This window comes from Aythya marila, assembly GCF_965140915.1.
Source record: "Aythya marila genome assembly, chromosome: 30".
NCBI lineage: Eukaryota > Metazoa > Chordata > Aves > Anseriformes > Anatidae > Aythya > Aythya marila.
The window spans coordinates 478,727-498,850 of record NC_139071.1 but is presented as its reverse complement, the minus strand read 5'-3'; the positions used below and the strand labels follow the sequence as shown (position 1 = coordinate 498,850).

The 20,124-nt window shown below is 48.4% G+C and overlaps 1 protein-coding gene across 8 annotated transcripts in view; it reads right to left on the bottom strand.

Moving 5' to 3' along the window:
* The window catches only part of R3HDM2 (R3H domain containing 2), a 56,731-nt gene that overhangs the window by 6,385 nt on the left and 30,222 nt on the right, over nucleotides 1–20,124 (bottom strand). For 4 of the 8 annotated variants that reach the window (XM_082781367.1, XM_082781369.1, XM_082781370.1 and 1 more), the window contains 14 exons: nucleotides 18,807–19,002; nucleotides 17,633–17,674; nucleotides 15,840–15,926; nucleotides 15,153–15,279; nucleotides 13,905–13,983; nucleotides 13,125–13,184; nucleotides 11,933–12,073; nucleotides 11,447–11,555; nucleotides 10,630–10,725; nucleotides 9,081–9,112; nucleotides 6,349–6,581; nucleotides 2,864–3,048; nucleotides 951–1,040; nucleotides 64–306 (listed from right to left, as the gene is read on the bottom strand). In XM_082781367.1, coding sequence (XP_082637493.1) covers nucleotides 64–306; nucleotides 951–1,040; nucleotides 2,864–3,048; nucleotides 6,349–6,581; nucleotides 9,081–9,112; nucleotides 10,630–10,725; nucleotides 11,447–11,555; nucleotides 11,933–12,073; nucleotides 13,125–13,184; nucleotides 13,905–13,983; nucleotides 15,153–15,279; nucleotides 15,840–15,926; nucleotides 17,633–17,674; nucleotides 18,807–18,971 — 1,689 coding nt within the window. In that variant the 5' untranslated portion in view covers nucleotides 18,972–19,002. Of the gene's footprint in view, nucleotides 1–63; nucleotides 307–950; nucleotides 1,041–2,863; nucleotides 3,049–6,348; nucleotides 6,582–9,080; nucleotides 9,113–10,629; nucleotides 10,726–11,446; nucleotides 11,556–11,932; nucleotides 12,074–13,124; nucleotides 13,185–13,904; nucleotides 13,984–15,152; nucleotides 15,280–15,839; nucleotides 15,927–17,632; nucleotides 17,675–18,806; nucleotides 19,003–20,124 lie in introns of those variants that run through there. The other 4 variants (XM_082781371.1, XM_082781373.1, XM_082781372.1 and 1 more) reach the window with 4 other exon arrangements.

The following is a 20,124-nucleotide window of genomic DNA, read 5'->3' as shown; positions in this document are numbered from 1 at the left end:
GCCCCTTGCCTGACAGATTTGTGCTGAGGGGCACATCCCCTCCGGGTTCACATGTCTCCTTACTTGCTGGGGAGGCTGCATGTAGCCCTGGGGCTGCAGCACCTGCTGCGTGGGGGCCGTGTGCCCTGAGGCGGAGTAGTTGGAGGTGGGAATGGGCTGCCCAGGAGTCGCCATGATGAACCCAGTCTGCTGCGGGTGCTGGGAGATGAGGGATGACTGGAACATAGCAGAGGAAGGATCCGGTGCTTCTGTAGAGCCCTGCCGGCTGAGGCTGATCTGCCCAAAGGGGTTGCTGAGTTCGTCAGCCTGCATTGGGGATAAGCGGGAAGGATGGAGGAGGACAGCATGTAGGACGACAGCAAGTAGGACATGGCTCTACCAAGTAGGTGGCAGACGCCTTCTCCCAACTCTGTGTGCAGGGACTCTCCCAGGAAAAATCCCCAGAACTGAGCCACAGACCACGAGCGTACTGCAGGACGGGGACAGGGGTACGTGGGCTGCTGGGGAGCCCAGAAGCTCAGCAGACACTGGTGCCATACATGGCCCCACACAGGCAGGAGTGGCCCCAGCCCAGATGCTGTGTCTGCAGGGCACACCATGCCACACAGAACGCGTCATTCCCAACAAGACAACACAGGGGCTGACCATGAACTGCAGGGCAGCAGCGGCCCCTGGACCCCAGTGCTGGGCACAAGCAGCTCTTCCCAGTGGAACTCTGGGCTTGGCACTTACTCTTCCCCAGCCTCTTTCTAAGACCAGACACTCCAGCAGTGCCCGGCACTGGTGGGTCCCACAGCCTCTGGCATCCCACTGCAGCGCAGGGCCTCCCTGAATCCCAAACCCACTGGGTGCAGTGTCTGTGACATACCTGATTAGCAAAAGCTCATACAACACAAACACAGCACACGAGTACAACAGAGGCAGTGCAGAAGAGGAAATGGGATTTATACCAGGTTGTACTGCTGGGGTGGAGAGACTGGCAAGAGGACTTGGGGGCAGGAGCTTGGAGAATACTGAACAGGCTGCAGCGCTGGGACCGGCTGAGACCAGCAGAGAAGGGAGCAGAGGAGAGAGATTTGGGTTGGAGAAGGTAGGGGGGATGGGGAGGAAGGATAGGAGGAAGGAGAGAAAGAAGGAACAACAAGGTTAGTCAACTGAGCCAATTGCCAACACACAGAAGTGGGCATTGCAGAGGGTTGGAAAGCACGGAGAGCAGAATGGGAGAGCATTCATCTCTCTGTGAAGACACACAGCCTGGCCAGTTGCTTTGTGGAAGCTGTGACAGCTGACTGTGTTCACAAAGCAGGTCTTGCCTGGCATGAACATGACATGAGTTTACAAAGGTCAGCTACGGCCAACAGCAGCAGGAGAGTCATTTCCCCCCAGCACAACCTTTGTGCCTCTCCCACTCCACTGCCCACTTATGTATGGCACTGACTGCCAGCTTTCTCTGCCGTGCTTCTTGGCCTCCCTTACCAGTACCCCTGTGCTTCACTCTTGCCTTCTGCAGGGGCCCCTCTCACCGTATTGCTGGGAGGACCTGCTGATGCCTGTTCACGATGTGCTTTGGGCAATGGACCTGTGATGGTCAGCACTGGGCTGGTTTTTTGAGCATCTGATTTGCCCTTTGGTGAAACAGAAGGTGCGTGCACATGGAGAACAGTGCATCTGCACGCTTTTCACCAACAGTGAAATAAACAAAAAAAACGTGTTTCCAGGAGCTAAACAATTAAGAGAACAGCCAAACAGCGGAAGACAGAAAAAAATGGCCCAGCAAGATGGAGTGGTCCTGCACAAGTTCCAGAAAACCACTGTGTGTTCAAATCACCCACTCAGGGCACTGCTCTGCTAGCTTTAGCACTGGACTCTGGCTACACCTCAGGGAGTCACCTTATCTATAGAACTGAGATGTTGCCTTTGAGTTTCAGTATCCTCTGCAAACAGATCCACATCCCTGGAGTCGGTCTAAGGGCCCAAGAACTACAGCCTCTCTCCATCCTCACTCAGTTGGCAGATGACAGCAAAGGACATGGAGAAAAACAGATCTGTTAGCATCATCTGCAGTTAAAGGTACTTGAAGAGGCTTGCTTCCTCACACCAAATCCCACTGAAAACATTTGTACTTTACTGTACGCACCACTCTAAGCATGAGGGATCCTTTCTGGTGCATCATTTATAAAACTCACAGGCAGGTTGAGGTCCAGCACCTCAACTGGGGCACTGAGGACACTTCCCACACATATTACCCAGCTCTGCACCTATTCAGCACAAGGCAGCTTTGCTATCCCAATGTGCCAGCTCTTGTGCTGTGGTTTCTTACAGCCTTCGGAACTAAGTATGTAAGGACGACAGCCACAACTGCTTTCTCTAGGGTTCCATCTTCATAAATAGCCCCACAAGGCACTGGAACATAACTTGGGTTTAACCTGGGGAGGGTCTGGAGAATACACCCAGGCCCAGGCCCAGGTCTGCCTCTCTGCAGGACATCAGGTGGCTAGCCATGGGGTCTCAGCACTGAGGAGCTCAAACCCAGCTGCCGTTTGTGCCATTCCCTACTAGGAGAGCAGCCAGTCCCGGAGTGCAACTCTGCCGCTCACCAAAGGGCTACAGATGCCTTGCTAGGAGGGCTGTTGGCAAGTTGAGATGTCATGCATCATTTTCAGACACAGCAAGGCTCCCTGAACTTCCCCTACTCTGCCTCCAGCTCAGAGGGGCTGTTGCTCCCTAACAGGGAGCAAGTGTGAGTGCTCCCAAACCCCGCTGGGCAAATATGAGTCCAGAGCATCCTGGGTATGTATCGGCTCTGCTGGTAGTGGCGTGCCTAAGGAGTCCACTGAGCCCTGGGTACAGTGCAGCAACTCACCTGCGATATCATGTGGTTGCTCATGGCTGGCTGCTGCTGGGGTGCTGGTGGTAGTCCTTGTGGCTGTGGTGGTGGCTGTTGGGGTGGTGGCGGTTGAGACTGCTGGGATGTGCAGGGAAGGAGGCCACGGCTGGGCTGTGAAGAAGGGGGTTGGCTGCATGCTTCAGGGGCACCTAGTACCAGACCTTGAACAGAGAAAGGCACAGCAGGGTTGGTACCTATGAGAGAGAAGTCACGATTCATTGCCTGGGGTAGGGGTAGGAAGTGGAGGGGGGGATGGATCCTGGCACTCCCTCCTGTACTGCATCCAGATCGCGTTGGCTGCTGTGCAAAAGGGAGCTTCCTTCTAAAAAGAACAGGGTGAGCGGGCTGCAGGCTAAGTCACTAGTTTGCCTCACAGCAAACCAAGGTATTTTGAACCTTGGGGGATCCTCAGGTGTCCTCTTCCCTGACCCCAACCTAGCACCCTCACTGCACAGGGAGAGCCTGTGACCCCACTCCTCACAGATCTTCCCCTCTAGACCCTTCACTATCTTCATAACCCTCCTTTGGACACTCTCTAAGAGTTTTCAGTCTTTTTTATATGAAACTGCACACAGTACTCAAGATAAGGCTGCATCAGTGCAGAGCAGAGTGGGACAATCCCCTCCTTTGGCCAGCTTGCAGTGCTGAGCTTGAGGCACCCCAGGGTATGGTTTGCCCTTTTGGCTGCCTGGGCACACTGTTGACTTGTATTCAACTGGATGTCTACCACAACCCCCAGATCCCTTTCTGCAGGGCTGCCCTCCAGCCTCTTGCCCCCAGTCTGTACACGCAGCCAGGGTTGCCCTGTCCCAGGTGCAGAATCTGGCACTGGCTCTTGTTAAAACTCATGCAGTTGGTAACTCGCCAGCCCTCTAATTTGTCAAGATCTCTCTGCAAGACCTCTCTCTACCCCTGAAGAAGTCAACAGCTCCTCCCAATTTAGTGTCATACGCATACTTACTTCGTATGCCTTCAAGTCCTGCATCCAAGTAATTTAAGAAAACATTAAAGAGAACTGGCCCTAAAATGGAGCCCCAGGGAACTCCACTAGTGACTGTCTGCCAGCCTGACATAATTCCATTTGCTGATACTCTTTGAACCTGACTGTCAGCCAACTGTACACCCAACGTATTATATTATATTTATATAATATATTTAATTATTATATATTTTATATAATATATTTAGATAATATATTTATATATATTATTATTATATATTAAATATATTATATTTATCTAGTTGTATGCTGGACATTTTGTCCGGAAGGATGTCCTGTTTTGTCTGTGAAGAAGACTCTAGAAATGCCATGGGACTTCTACTGGGAAGAGAAACCTGGCTGGTAGCAGCAGTGCCTGACTGGTAGAAATGAGAGGTTACTAAATGAGGGAGCTGCTGGACATACTCATTTCAACTCAGTGGCATAGACTAGTCTGTGGAAAGAAGCTAGAGAGCTGTTCTCAGTCACAGCTCAGTTCTGCAGCCAGGCAAGGCCCCTGCTTGGATGCTAATGCGCTGTTGAGATTTGTCCAAGTGCTCACCCAGTGCAGAGGGGATCGAAGGAATCCATTAAATGGCAATACAGACCTAGCACGTGCACACCCTTTGAGCAAAGGAAAGGGGGGTGGCAGCGGTGTTTGAAAGCAATTCCTTCCCTTGGTAGGAAAAATTGTTAGGAAGGATCGTGACACACGCTGCAAGGCACCCAGCTGGGAAGTGCTCTCCTCACTGTTTCAGTGTTACTTCCAGAAATAAAAGGTCTTTGAAACTACTGCTCGAAGCCCTGTAGCTGTTACTTAACTAATTCTGCCTCTGATCTACTGCATTTCAACAGCTAATCTTCAGGCATTCTGCTAAGGAAGCCTGTATCATCAGCCACATGGGGCGAAGAAGGAAACATTTTGCTCACAGTTGCCCAAGGGCTGAATGCTGACATGGGAAAAGAGCCCCAAAGCCTGAGGCACTTCCTCCTGCACAGAACAAACACAGAGGATATGGTGTTTTTTTTTTTTTCTTTCTAGTGAAAATTCAGCTCCCCCCTCCCCGGGCATTTCTAATCACTCGCCATTATATTAAGCCTGAAGAGCAATTGGCTTCTGTTCTCAAGGGAGACCTGGAAGAAAAATATAGAAAGAATGAAAACCCAGATTTTTTTCTGCTTTGCTTTGCACGTGGCTGAGACAAATCTTCAAATAACTGCTCCCATCAGCTGATGAATCAGTCTTGGAGGTGGTTGCAATAATCAGAGTAAGCACAGCCCTGAGCACAATGGAAACAGAGTCCCAGGAGATGATGTAGCTACCTTCAAACTGCAAGATGAATGTCTGGCTTTCAAAGCCAGCCTGGGTGCTAGAACAGCAGCCTGGCTGCCTTTTAGATCCACCCCTTTATTTGGACAGATTCTTATGAAACAGTCTCATCACCCACAAGCACCAATTTGCTTCCTCTCCCCATAAAATGCTGGACAGCTCTCAAGCATTTGGGGACCCGTTGCCTACCAGTGAGAATGGAGGAAAGCAGACAGTGAGACAGCACTGGGTTCTGCTCACTGATATTGCACAGCAAGTGTAACCAGCTACCTTGCTTATCACCAGATCATTCAAATGAGAGCAAAGACCTGTGAGGCCTCTGCCACAAGTGACCTTCACAAGCAGTTAGTTGTAAATAAAGGACTCTGCTCCCCACTGTCAGTGCCAAGAGCACTGCACGTCCTCTCAAGGAGCTGTTGCCAGTTACAGGTTACTGGTGAAGTCCCACCACACCATTCTCCACACGGGCTGTGCTTTGCGCTATCTGGATGGAAAAGAACTGATCTGAAGCAGGCAAAGAGACTTCTGACCCTAACTCCCTTTGGTGTTCCTGAAACCTTGAGCTGTATTCAAGAGCTCTTCAAGAGCTGCAGGCCCAGCACCCTGCTGTTATGTTTGCTCTCAGGAGCAGGGTGAATCATTTTGGGGGAACATTGTAGGCAGATACCACTGAACACAGCCTTTACGTGATGAGACTGTATGTCTGATGAGACAAGCTAATTGGTAATGCCATTCCCTGGACCTCCTTTGCTGGAAAGCAAGGAAAAGTGCCAGATGGTTCATCCTGAGTAAGTCTTACGGCTGTGAGGGATTGTGGGGAGGAGAAAGAAATGGGAACATAACTTGCAGCTCAGCAGGGGAGAGAAAATAACAGAAGATTGGTAGCTTGAGTCCCAGGGCGTGGGACTGCATAACTTTTGCTTTGGATAACTCTGCTAAAGGGAAGTAAGTAATCTAACGGTGAGTATTGAAAAAGCAAAGGGTAAGCCAATTGGCATATCCCTGCCTGGGTACCAAACATGTTCAGATGATGTCAACCATGTCCCATTTTAACCAGTCACTGACCACAATAGCATCATGAGCCCCATCCATCCAACCCATGTCTGCTAGGTGCCCTTTGGCAGCAGGCAGACGGGGGAACCAATCCAGTACCTGCCCGGGATGTTCTGCTGGCAGTGCTGCCTTTGGTACTCCCGATGCTGTCCCCCCGCGTCAGGATGGAGATGCCACTGAAGCTGCTGGCTTTGGTGACGGGCGGTCGCAGGTTGCGGATGGAACCATCTGAGTCTGTGCTGCTCCACGGCCGAGGCTCCAGCGACTTTATCTCGCTCTCTGTGCTGCTCTGGCGGCTGCCTGAGGCCCGGTTCAAACTGTCCCGGTTGCCCCTGCAGAGACCAGCAGAGTTAGACAACACCTCCAGCAGAAAGGGGCAGGAGCAGGACCCACCGGTGCTGCATCCTAGCTCTCACACCAGGGTGGTGACCCCAGCCAGCAGCTGGCTCTGTGAGACAGCACACGGGCACCGCGTACAGAAATCTGACAGCAAACAAACAGCCTGTCTTGGGCATGCACCGTGAGGACCCAGACACTGCTGATCTTCCTTGGTGTGTGCTGAGAGCTGGCTGCTGCCTCTTTTTCCTAACCAGATGCCAGCGAGGGTCAGAGCATGATCCCTTGCTAAAGCCCTCCTTGTCTCAGAACAGAGAGCTTTACAGAGGCCTCGAGACAAGGATGATCTTGCAAGACCATTTTCTGCATTTCTGCACCAGTCCTCGTAAGGCTCCCTGCCCAGCTGGAACATGCCAGGATATCACTGGACTCAGGGCTGCACTCCCAGGGATCAGCCCCCCCTTAGTTCCCAGCCAGGTCTGGCCAGAACAGGATTTATGGAGCATCAGCAAAGCACTCTGAACAGCGAGCCTGGTTTACCAGCCCAGCTAAGGGATATATGCATGGGTTCCTGAGCCTCCACTGAGGAGGAATGGTGAGGAAGGCAACACTGGAAGAGATGCTCATGTAAAGCCGCACACTGAGCCGGGCAGCAGCTCCAAGCGACTGTGGAAAGAAAAAGACAAGCTGGGAAGAAACTTCTAAGGTGATGTCCTGGGCTGCTGGGAATGTGTGAGAACAAAAGAGAATACCTGGCCTGGCAAAGTGCAATGTTTATATCACTAAACAGGTGAAGGAATTGGACTATGCAGCTTCACAGCCCAAATCACAGGTGACCTAACAAGCATCACAGTTAAGCTTGGACTCTCTTCAACCTAAACCCTGAAGGCTGCTTCTGAGGATGTTCAGAGAGGTTTGGGGGGAGAAGGGGCATGTCATGGCTGACTTCTGAAACCCAGAACCCTCTCAAGTTGATTGCTGCTAACCTAGTTGCATAGTGATTCTGCTTTTTCTATGTCTGAATGCTCTTCAGACTCTAGGCACACTACCATACCCTTGTTCTCTGAGAGCACTGCTCTGGCAGCTTCACCCATGCCTTTCTTTCCAAAAGCCTTATTACAGCCTGTTTCCAAGTTTGTCCACCAGCAGAGAGCTCTCTGCAATCAGATCTGTGGTTCAGAACTGTTAATACAGGACTTACAAGCGAGTGAAAGAGGCAGCTGTATTTACTCTGAACGCTGGGCTTTGAGGGAGGTAAGCGTCTGCAGTTCGACAAGACACCAGCTCCAAGCATCACCACTGACGGAACCCCAATCTCTTCAAGAGCGTGGTCTGTCTCTGTCATCTCAAAATGAGCCTGAGGCCCACACAGGCTCCCTCTCCCCACCAGAGGAACCACAAGGAAAGTAAGTTAATCAGTCTCTGTAGAGACTGGGCACAACAGACAGGAAAGCTCTTAGCAGAGCCCTGACTGCAGCTTGGCTTCTCCTACAGCTGCAATCACATCAGCAATTGTTGTTCTGCCACTTGCTGGGTGCCTTTTTCTACAGCCCCATGTCTGATCTGAAAACGGTGTCCTGCCTTCAGCACTACCGCCACCAGCAGGCTCCAGCACAGCATCCCTGTAACTGTGCTGAGGACACTTCATTTTCCACTACAGCATTCCTCCAAAGGCAGCCAGAGACACAGGAAGGCTGAGAGAAGCAAAGCTGTTCCTTGCTTATATCCTTTTGTCCTGTTTGCGGACATGCTTCATCTCCAGAGCTCTGACTATTAAACAAGAGGGCAGTGGGCACGAGGGTCTCTCCATTTTCATTCTATTCTTTTATCCATGTAGCATCGACAGCCTCCACTGCCAGGCGGAGGGCTGTGCAAAGTGGCTCTTCAGGCTAAGTCCATCCTTCCAGCCTTCTCAGCCACAGAAAAACTACTTAATAGGGAAATGCTGCTCAAACATGTTCCCATTGCCCTCTGCAACATGCTCCGGTTGAAATGGATGCCTGAGATGCTTCACTGCCACCATTAAGTCATCCAGCTGTTATGATCAGGGGACTGAGGACAACTCCACCGTATCTGGTTGCTGACCCTGTCACAAGGGCAGGAGCTCTTCTACACCTCTGGGAAACAAGAGGCAGAATAGTTTGAAAACTATTGAAATCCTCTGGCTTTCCCCTTCCTTCCTGCCATTCCCACCTTGCACTGCTCCATTTTAATTGATCAATTGGCAAAAAAGGACTTGGAAATTGATGTTGCAAAAAATACAACTTCAATAACTTCACAAGCAGCCGTGCATGGAGCAAACTTACTCAGCAGGACAACGTACAAAATAAATCACAGAGATACCAAAAAATCTGCCTCCGTTTGTGAGAACTAGAAGAAAAGCCTTCTTTGGAGATTCTGTCGGTTAACATCAGAGAAAAGCATCATTATAGAGTCATGCAGTCCTCCACAGAGAAAGCCAGAGATACAGAAGGTGTCTGCTAAATAGTACTAACCTGCTGTCAGTGAGATATCCATTCTGGCCAGTCTGGAAGCACGGAAAAGACATGGAGATGGGAAGGAAAGAAAAGGGAGACTTAATAACTTCGAAAGCAACAAACCCAGGCAATTTCAAAGCAAAGAGGAGCAAAGCACTAACGGTATGGGACTCAGACACAATTTGTGTTGTGCACTAGTTGCGTGGTCACCCAGGAGTCTTGCTGAGCCTTCTGCACCTCAGATCCCATTTGGCTGTCCATCCAGGCCAACTAGAAGCCTTTCCCAATACCTGTGACCCTCAGATCTCTCAGGATTTTCCAAATCTGAGTCCTCAAATCTCTACCTCATTGCTCAAAGGCAGTGCTGATGGTTGCTTTGTCAGTGGAACAATCAAGGAAGGCCAGACATACAAGTGTCCTTACTTGCAGGCAGTTATCAGAGCCATGAAAAACAGTCAGAGGACTCAGCCCAGTCCACCTTGTGAGAGCCAGCCCTGCCTCTGCGAGTCAGATGCAAAACTCTGGCTCTGCCCATGAACACGGAGAAAAGGTACGTATATAACCACCCAGTGTCGTGTCAATATGGGACAGCACCTGCTCTACTCCAGGACTATCAGCAGAGCTGCTTACTAGCGTGTCTGGGTGGCTTTGAGTCTATCTACAAGACAACTCTGTGACTACCATCGGCTTGAGAGTATAGCTGAAACCTGATGACTTGAGGAGGGACTCAGCACAGTGGCTGCTTGAACATCCTCCTTGGCCTGGCACATGGCAATTCCCTTTAGGACAAAGGAAAGAATCGTCCCCCAGAAACTCAGAGCAGCAGGCAAGGAGCTGGACTTTAAACTTGACCCACAGCAGATCAGTACTTGGAATTGTCCCACATCCATGCATTTGCCACTTGGCACAGCACAGAGAGCTGCCTCCAGCTGGCAGACAGCACTCAGCATAGCAGGTGGAGCACAGCAGCTTCTCTGAGCCAGATGTGAGTGAGGAACACAGCTCTGCCTTAGAGGAATTCGACAAAGGGACCAGACTTCTCAAGCAAACAATAACCAAGCTGGACATTTTGTAAGAAGAAAATTCAGCATGCTCTCTATATTCATCCTATAAAGGCACAGAGCCCTGCCAGACACTCTAGGGCCAGCACTGCTTGCTCAAGAAATTGAAGCAGCAGTACTGGAGAGAAGCTGGGATAGAAGGCTGCTGCTCCTGTTAGGTTCATTGATTGACTTGTTAGTCATTCCAGAAATGCCACTGCTTTATCTTATAATCTTGCTGGACAGCAAGGAGCAAACCTGCCTCCTCTGTCAGTCCCCACACACTTCTACTGCCAGGTGAAACAGGCAATTTAGGGAAGGAGCAGACTGGGGAGTGCAGGTGTTGTTCCTCTTTCTCAGTGTCCTAGGTATCTTTGTTAGGAGCTGGAATTCACTGGTAGGTACCAGGAACAGTGTGAAATTTGTAGAAAAGGCAATGCTGAGATCTGACCTCTTAGAATATTCAAGGACACCTTCTGATACAAAGTTCCAGGAAGGTACCTGGCAAGTAAGTCATCCATGCTTACCTCTCGTGCAAATATCCGCTCCCTGACCCGCTGATACTCTTCCTCTCGCTCTTCTATAGATTTGCTCCTTCTCCCATCCTGCAAGGGGAGTCTGATCTGAAGGGACAAACACAGCTCAGCGGGTCAGCAGTTGCCAATGGCAGCAGAGGGTGTAGTCAGCTGCTGATACTTCTACATAGCAGTGTAAGTGGATGTGGATTGTGGAGTACGTGCATGATGCCTGGATGCAACGACACAGCCCTTGCCTTTGAACGTACCTCCTGGACACCTATGTCTAGGGATGAACGTCCTGGAAGACTCAGTGCACTCCACCTCCTGTATCACAACAACCTTCCTCCTGATGCAGAGGACTGGCAGTGCTGCTGAGCGCAAAAACTAGAACGTTTCACTTTGCTGATGGTTTCCTTCCAGCAGCACTGCGAGGTCCTGATGACTTCACAGCTTGACTTGCTGCAAGCCCCAGTGAGAGATGGGAAAGACACTTGGCAATGCTCAGCTCTGGGACTTTTCCAAGGAAACCTTAGCAAAGGCTTTCACCTTAAAGTCTGGCCCAGCCACCAGTCAATATTCAGGATATAGAAAGGTACCCCGCATAGAACCCCCACAAATTCTTTCTGTTTTTCTACAGGATTTTGTTAAGTTTTCAGAATATATCTAGATGCTGTTGTTTGTGTAGGGTTCTGCTGCTGTTTGGGTAGGGAAGCTTCTATCAAAGGTTTCTGCAGGACACCCAAGAGGAGTTTACAGTCATCCTCATCTTAGAAAAGTCTAATCTGACTTTCACAAAGTGTGCAGGTAACTCATTGCCATCTCTTACCTGATTATCATCTCGGTCCATGCTGGTATCATCTCGTTTTAGGATAAACCTCTGCGGGAACTCTGCATTCTTCTCATCTTTGATGTGCTCAGAGAACCTCTGCTCAGGGCTGCAGGAAGAACCAGCTCTTATTAGAAGGGTGAAAATGGGTGTAGAACTGTCTCCATAAAACCACTGCCTTGTAGGGACCAGGGAACAGATGTTTGTTGTGTTAAATCTCCTCTGTCTAACAGCAATGAGAGCCCCTAACCCTTCTCTGGGAACTAAAGAGAGCTGGAAAGTGCTTGCAGATACATACACTGGGGACTGGAAGTGCAGGATTCTTTGGGCCCTTCCAGAGAAGGAACAAGCCCATCTTATGGAGGCATTAAATGTGGTGGAAAATTCATTCTGCTCTGGACCATGCCAGGGCTCTTGTAGCGAATGGAAGGGCAAGGGCAAGGGCAAGGAGTGCTAGCCCACTTGTCCTCTCTCCCTCCCCCTTACATGCGTGTGTTACTCGTCTTGTTGATAATGACCGCCTTCCCGGTTTGGTCAACGTTATGGTCCATGCCGAAGTAGGCAGCTACCCGGTGCAGCAGCATCCTGTGGTACGAGGTCATCTGAGGAAACTTCTTAAACTGATTGCTGAGAACAGGGAAGAAAGCATTACAATTTAGAAGGCTTTGAAACAGACAGTGATAATCAGACACCAAAACAGAGAGGGAAAGGAGAGGCCACAGAGGCCTTGAGCAGATCCCAGATCAGATCACACCACCCATTTGAAGCAGTCAGCACTCAAGCACTGCTTCTTACACTGAGCATCAACGTGGGCTTACAGCTCTCTGCCAGACAGAACTGGGCTGATTCAAGGTCTCAAGCTGAACAGGCCATTTCTGAAACCAGATCATCTTTTGCAAAAATGCACATGCTTATTTCTAAGCAGAAACAGGAGCCAGAATTAGTATGTACAGTGACTTTTCTGATCCTATTAGACAAAGAATTCTGCAAGCCCTGCTGCAGACACCTATTCTATTGTAGCTTGAATATTATGTTCAGTTTTGGACCCCTCAGCAAAAGAAAAATACTGAGTTACTCAAGTATGTGCAGAGAACAACAACAAAGCTGGTGCAGGGACTAGAAAATAAGATTTACAAGGACTGACTGAGGGAACTGAAGGTGTTTAGTCTGGAGAAGAGGAGGCTGAGAGAAGACCTTATTGCTCTCTACAACCACCTGAAAGGAGGTTGCAGCGAGGAGGGTATTGGTCTCTTTTCTAAGGTGACAAGTGATAGGATGCGAGGAAACAGTCCTGAGTTGCACCAGGGAAGGTTCAGATTGGATATTAAGAAGAATTTCTTCATGGAGAGAGTCATCAAGCATTGGAATGGGCTGTCCAGGGAAGTGGTGGAGACTTCCTTCTTGGGGGCATTTAAGAGGTGTGTGGATAGGGCAGTAAGGGACATGATTAGTGATGGGACTCGACAGGTCTGTCTGATGGTTGGACTTGGTATCTCAAAGATCTTTTGCAACTTAGATGACTCCATGATTCTATTCTATTCCACATTCACGGGCAAGGGAAGGTGGAAGATGTCTGAGAGAACAGTGTGTCCAAAAGACAGACTCTTCTGGGTGACCAAGCTCCTAAACTGCAAGTTACAAACCTCTTTTGCTTAACACAAACTTGAAGATCACTTACTTGTTATCACTAATAAATTCCAGAATCTCCTGTTCTAACTTTAGCAGCATCATTCTATCCCTGTCAAAAAAAGAAAAAGGAAAAAGTCACCTTTAGAGATAGTGAAGCACAGCTTCCTCTGCGTGGTACCCGCCAGGAGCAATCAACAGTATTAACTGAGCTTTACACATCCTCCACAGCAATGAACTAAAAAGCTCTGTATTTTTGCCTATATAGTAAATTAATTGCCAGATTTTTTTTCCAGTTTAGAGTTCTTGTTTTCATAATAATTTTTTTGTGCTTGGCTTTTGGTAATACCAAATCTCTGCTCTGCTGGAAGCTCCAGTGGTAGAGACTCCAGCTTTGCTATTCTTATGCCAGCATTCAGCTTCATGATGTTTATTACTGACATGGGAGCAGTTCCTTTGCAGGCTAATATTTGGCAGTCATTTTTGTAAAGGGTTTTAAGGCAATCCAGATTACTTCCTGCTTGCATTCAAACAAATTCCTCTTCCTCTTTCTCTGTCTCCATAATATATGGGCACGTTTTGATTGACTGCAGTACATGAAGTTGCAGTTGTGTTTTTTGTTTCCACACTGCTCCAGCAAGACTCTCTGAATACCAAAAAGTAAAACACACTTTCAAGTACTTTCCACAGTCGCTGCTTCCCTCTCCTCCCAAGATACATGCAGACATACACACAAACATCATGAGTTTAGGGTCAATTAGAGAAGCATTGGTCACCAGGTACTCCCTCCCTTCATTCCATCAGCAAGTTCTTTTACTGACTAGGGACCTACCTCGGGTTTTTTTTCAGTGTATTTACTAAAAATTCATGTAAATCTATTCCAGTGGAGTCTGTATATTCCTGGCTGGAATCTGAAACAACAATAGCAGCAGAACAAATTAACAAAACACTGCAATAGAAGAATAGGTTGAAGGGAAGAGGTACGTGTCTCAGCAATGACTCACTACATGCATGAGGATGATGTCCCCACACGGCTGCTGCAGGAAATTCAGCCTCATTACCAGCACTGACCATTCACAGCAGGCAGTGAGGAAGAAAGGCCCATCCTGTTACCGCACTGATTGGGTTGAGACCTGCATCACCTTGGCTAAAGTCCAGCTTCTAGCACAGAATCTGAACGCGACCTTGAGGTCAAGTCTCTTGATCTGAGAAATGGGGACTGCATTCCTTGCCTCTGTGGGCAGCAGGAGGACCAGAAAGCTATGTACAGGGCACTACGAGCACAAGACCCCATAAGGAGGATGCCAAAGAGATGGAGAACACAGTTCACAAAGGGAAACCTTGCCCCTGAAGCCTGTTCAGAGCACATTCCAACCACTCAGAGCACATTGAGGGATAGTCCAGACAGTTACAGGAGGCCCCTGCAAGTGTAATATATCGTGCTTTTGTAGAAATAAGCAACTTCCGCACCTTTGATTCTGCAAGCTACTTAACTGAAGAGCCCCGCTGGCCCGGTTCTTCCCCTTTCCTCACACCCTTTTTAATTTTAGAAGTAACTGCAGAAAAAAACAGTAAATCAGTAACTGTATCTGCACTGGTGCAGGCACGCCCTCTGTGCAAAGATTTAAGGTGCAATTTGCTCAACAGATCAAATGTGCATCTTTTAGCCATTTCTGTGCCCCAAAATCAAACACACAGGATCATACAGCACAAACTTAGCTCACCTCCTTGCAACCTCACATCTTGGCACCGGTGGCAGGTTTTCAGAAAAGCAAAACTAAACTGAAACCAGGAGCCTATGCAGTGGCTCTTCCTAGTTTTGCACCTGCACATCTAAAAAGCCACCACACCACTCTAAAGGCACAGGAAGCCTGCAAGTCTGTTGGGGCACATGACAATCCAGAGAAACCCTTGCCCTCCCTCACCATGCTTTGCTCCAGAAAGGATGTGATAAAGATGACACATTCCTGTACAGTCATCAGCAGAGATAACCCCTCTGCTTCCAGCAACTGCACCCCTGGCCAGCAGAATCCCCAAAGTGGGTAAGACCAGACTCGCTCTGTCCATAAAAGCACCTGACCTCGAGACAGCATTTTCCTTGGTGCCTTGTCTTTATTCTTGTCTTTTTCTTCTTTCTCAGCCCCATCTTTCGTGGACTTTTCCTCTTCCTTGTCAGAAGGGCAGCTAACGTGCAACTGAATGATGTCCTGGAACAAAACAAACCAGGCTGGTCTGAGTCACTTGGACCCTCCCTGGAATCACTGCCATGGTTAGAGATGTTGGCAGCTGAGAAAGGCATTAGGGAAAGGCAGGAGTTTCAGGTAGCAGATCCAAGGTATTTCATAATTATCCAAATTCTGAGAGCAGACAAAGCAGTCTCTCTCTCCCCATCCTCCTCCCAATGAGAAACTTTCAGCAGGATCTGATGGGACTCAACAGTATTTCCCACTGCTGAAAACCTGCCTTGCCTGGATCAGCTCAGGATCTAAGTCTCGTGCTTCTCTGCTCGAGGCTGATAAAACTATTACACTTTGATTACCCGAGGTGAGTTAGGTCTTGCACCATTACAAGGGATTCCTTGTAAGACAAGGATTGTGACTGTATGCATACAAGCAGTGCTCACGAGCACGACCGCTTCCTTCAAAACCTGGGAACTCGTGGGAACTTATTGGCGCTCAGAGGTACAAGCACAGTGTAAGACATCACCTCCAGCATGAAGGGGATTTTCTCGTCTTCTACAATCCAGTTTGTCTGAGTTTAGGCCTACCTGGGACTCCAGCAGGCCATCTACAAAGGGGCTAGATGATTCTTCACATACAGCCAAACTTCTGACCAGCTTAAGCTTTGAATTAGACTGGAAAAGGAAAAGAAAGAGTGCAGTTAAGACATCTAAGTCAGAAAGCACACTTAAAAGTTCATGCTGCTGCATTACAAAGCCACTCCTGCAGTCAGTGTTGATTAAACTGCTGAAAAGGAGGAGTACTAAACCAGGTCTTTGCAACAAATAGGAACATGCGCATGCTTGGAGCCCTAGAGTGAACCAGTTATTTTGTTCCTTTGGTCTGTGATTAGGATTTGAACCAAGCAACTTATAGGTGGGAAAGCCTTAATTCATGCATTCGTTGGCCTCTTCAGCCAGAGCAATCCTAGCTCCTCCCCTCCTTGCCAGATAAGAATCAAAACCATTCAGAAAGGATACAGCTGAAACCAACTATCTTCTTTTCTAAGATGTGAAGTGAGAATTGTTACTGTTCTTAATTACAAGGCTGTCATCCCATTTACATCTTGCCTGTCTGACCTGATGCCTTTGGTTATTTTGGGTAATATAGTAGTGCTTTGAGAAAAAGTTTAAAATTAAACCTGCACTTTCTGGACTGTTGGCAAGCTGACTCACTTGGGTGACAAACGGGAAAAAACATTATCGTTCAGTCACATGGGAATCCAGGCAGGATTGGCAATATGGGGTGCCTGAGGTGCACAGACACATTCTGCCTTATGCATGGAAAGGGCAGGAATTGGAATCGCAGCCTGTTTGTGTGCTGCACAGTGTCCTGGCTTCTAAGACCAAACAGAACCACTAGAATACTTTTTCTGCACACCCTGTAGGTCATAAAAGCAGCACATTGTTTTCATACATTACCTTAATTAAAACCAGACATATCCATTACTACAAATTTAACTGGTCTCCCCTCTCTCCCGTGCCTCAGTGCATAACATGTCTTCATTTGGGTTTGAATTTTGGGAAAGAGGGGGAAAAAAAAAGGAGAAAGAGGAAAAAGAGAGACCTTCACCCTCCCAATCACAGTTTTAAAATCAAGCCCTGAACAACCTCATAGCTGACCCTGTTTTGTTTTGGAGGTTGCTCTAAATGAATCCTAGCTGGACTAGATGGATGCCTGAATTATGCTGTGTTTTATAATTGCCAGTTCTGGAAAATTCACAGCCACTTTTGGTAACCTGGCTCAGTAGTTACTGTTGAATTCAAATTTTGCAAATAAAAACAGAGGTTAACACTAGGAAAGTTAAAGAATAAAAAGAACCCAATGGCTGCATTTTACCCTCAGATTTTGCCTTAAAAAACATTCTAGAACAATGGTGTCCTGGTGCTTGTTACTAGCAGAAATTTCAGATATGCTAACTTGCATATGGCATCATTGTAAGAGCAAATGCAGTATTCCTTGAAGAAACAGGGCTCTAGGTGAAACCAGACAGTTACACTTTAACTCTTTTTTTAACAAGAGGGTGTAACAGGCAAGTGTGCTGCCCTGTCCCTCCGATGAAATCTCCAGATTTCCTTTCTGGCATTTCAGAGTCTGAGGAGGGCACCAGTGTGGTTGTTAGGAGCAGCAAATAGTTCCTCCATGGGCAAGTGTGTGTTAAAGAGGAACATTCATGCTCCAGTGGGTGGAAAGGCACCATCCTGAACCATGCTGATTAAAATACACATGCTGTGTGTTGATTACGGAGACAGAGAAGACTTGAGAGAACTGTTTTAGGGCTGTGATCGTGGCTTGGCTCAGAATGGACAGAGCAAGAAAGGGATGGCAGCATATCCCATACCTTGGCTCTTTTTCTGGCATGTCCGTGACTTGATGTCCGCCTCTGTAGAGAAAGAACAGAGAAGGCAAGAAGCTTAATATGAATGTAGACAGAAAAGGTATTTGTTGTTTGAGGCAGCACAACACTGAGCGTGTAAAATGACTCTGAAGAAAATCTCTACCCGGCAGCAGTGAAAAGTTGTGCAAACGGGAAGACCTGGAAAGCTGAGCTGTCCCGTCAGCCTCCAGGTGAGCAAAACCTGCTTAAGAAACTTCACGTGGATCAGCCCCACGTGGATCTGTTACTGGAAGAACCAGCACAACAGAATGATCACAGGACACGCGTGTGAAGGTGCACAACGCAATTCTAAGTGGAAAAATTAGGAGTCTTCTACCAGTCCTGAGACGGGAAGGAGACTTTAGCATGGTGGATCATGATGGAGATGCTGCTGCTCTGATTCAGATGGAGTCATTGGTTATTGCTGCCTTCTAAGGAACCTTTCCCCACTACCACAAAGCAACCAAAGTCGGCTCCTTCTGAGCCTCACTGGCGCCTGCCCAAGCAGTGGCTGACCAAACCCGGCAGCAGCCACCACCTTTAAATGCAGAAGCATTCAGCAGGTTGAGGAGAGTGGGCATTTCTTCAAGCTCCACGCTAAGCTGAAAGAACACGTGACAGGACAGCAAAGCAGCAGGGAAGAGTGCCAGCACTCTCCAAATAATGCTTGCACATTTTTTTTTCCCCCTTGCTGAAATGAAACCCCAAAACATTCATTTCCTTTTTGGGCATTTTTTAGCAGCAGCAAAGCAATGGCCAAGCAGCATTCCCGAAACTGAGCTCTCACTGGGATGCCTCCATTTCACATTAAGTCATTAAATCATCTTTAGGTCAAAGAAAGGAGGTTATAGACAAGGGGCTGGAATCTGGGGACTGAGTACAGTGCCCTCAGGAGCACACCGGTCTCATTTTCTCCCTGGCTCCAAGAACATTTAGATTATTCCATCCAAAGCAGAACGGATTCAGTCAAAGAGAGCAGCCTGTGAAATACACTGTCTGTACAGCGTGGTATCACCTTGGGACATGGTAGTAGAGGCTCAGGCCCCGTTCAGAAGGGGTGGAAACTGGCTCGTGTTTGCCCCTAAAGGGGTCGCAGCTCCGCAAGCTGTCAGAGATTGCCCCTGGTCTGCATGCTTACCTGAGATTCCTGACGCACGCTGATCTCCTCCCCATCCTTCTCCACCTCCTCCTTGCTCAGTGACCTGGATACACATTTGGTTTTGTTCACAGATTCCTCGACCACTTTTTTTTCAGACTCCTTCATTATTTCCAGAGACTCCTGCGTTGTGTTGCTATTTGACATCTTCAGAGCCCTACAACGTAGCAGTGGGCACCTGCCAGAAGAGGTGACAGAATGGGTAGAAGGGGGTCAGGTGGTGGAGAGGTTTCCATCATAGCGCTAACTCTTGCACATACAGGTTGTAACTTTCTTGTAACTCATCTGGTGTACTCCAAACCGAGCATCCTAACGACAGCCCCCCCCCCACTCATCCCCTGGGAGGCAGCCCCTGCTTCGAGGAGACCTTGCAGGAGCTCCACTATATTTCCCAAGACTCTGAAGACATCAGCAGGGCTGAGCAAAGACCCTGAGATATGCAGAGGTCACTACCCTGCCCTTTAAGTTCTTTGATGTGAGGGAGAGGCTAAGGGTAGAGCTCCTGCTAACAAACACACAGAAGCAGAGAATCCAGAAGGTGAAATAAACTCAAGCAACAGGAGGATGGGTGCTCTGTCCCGGGACAAGCAACAACAACAACAAATTGGCATTCTTTTTTCCAAATCCCAGCCCAGTCCGTCTTGCAATTGGTCACATCTTCAGTGAGAAAACAGGCTTGTACCAAAGACATAACTCTGGTTCTTCCTGGGAAACAAAGTGACACCTGATGCCTTCTGCCTATGGTTAGCTACTTCAGTCAAAGCGGAAGCCAACGTTAAGAGGAAAACATAATGCTTCCTTACGAAGTTATGGTTAATTGCATCCCTTTGATTAGCAGGAACGCAGCCAGCCCCTGCAAGGAGTGAGCAGAAGCAGATGAGGCAGGTGCCCCTGCCTGACGGCAGCGTTATCAGGAGGAATGGACACGACACATACCCGCTCCTCACATCAACTCCAGCACCGAGAACCACGCTTGTGGAGACGGTGACAGCGCAGGGCCCAGTGCCCGTGGGGTGACAGATGAAGGGGCTGGGAAAGGGAAAGATGAAGGCAGGCCCCCTGAGACAGGACTCCAGAAAGGAAAGTAGAAGCCTGAATTTCAGAGAGGCTCGAACAAAAGGCCTGAGCACTGGAGAACACAGCTGATGTTTATCAACTTGTTTTATTAATTGCTTTGGCAGAACAAGGCTGAAAGAGCATCAGATTTCACAAAGATTTATTAACTTTTGGCTCCGCATGGGAACTCCTAATATTCATTAACTAATTCAACCTCACTCCCTTTTAATTTGTGAGAATGCTG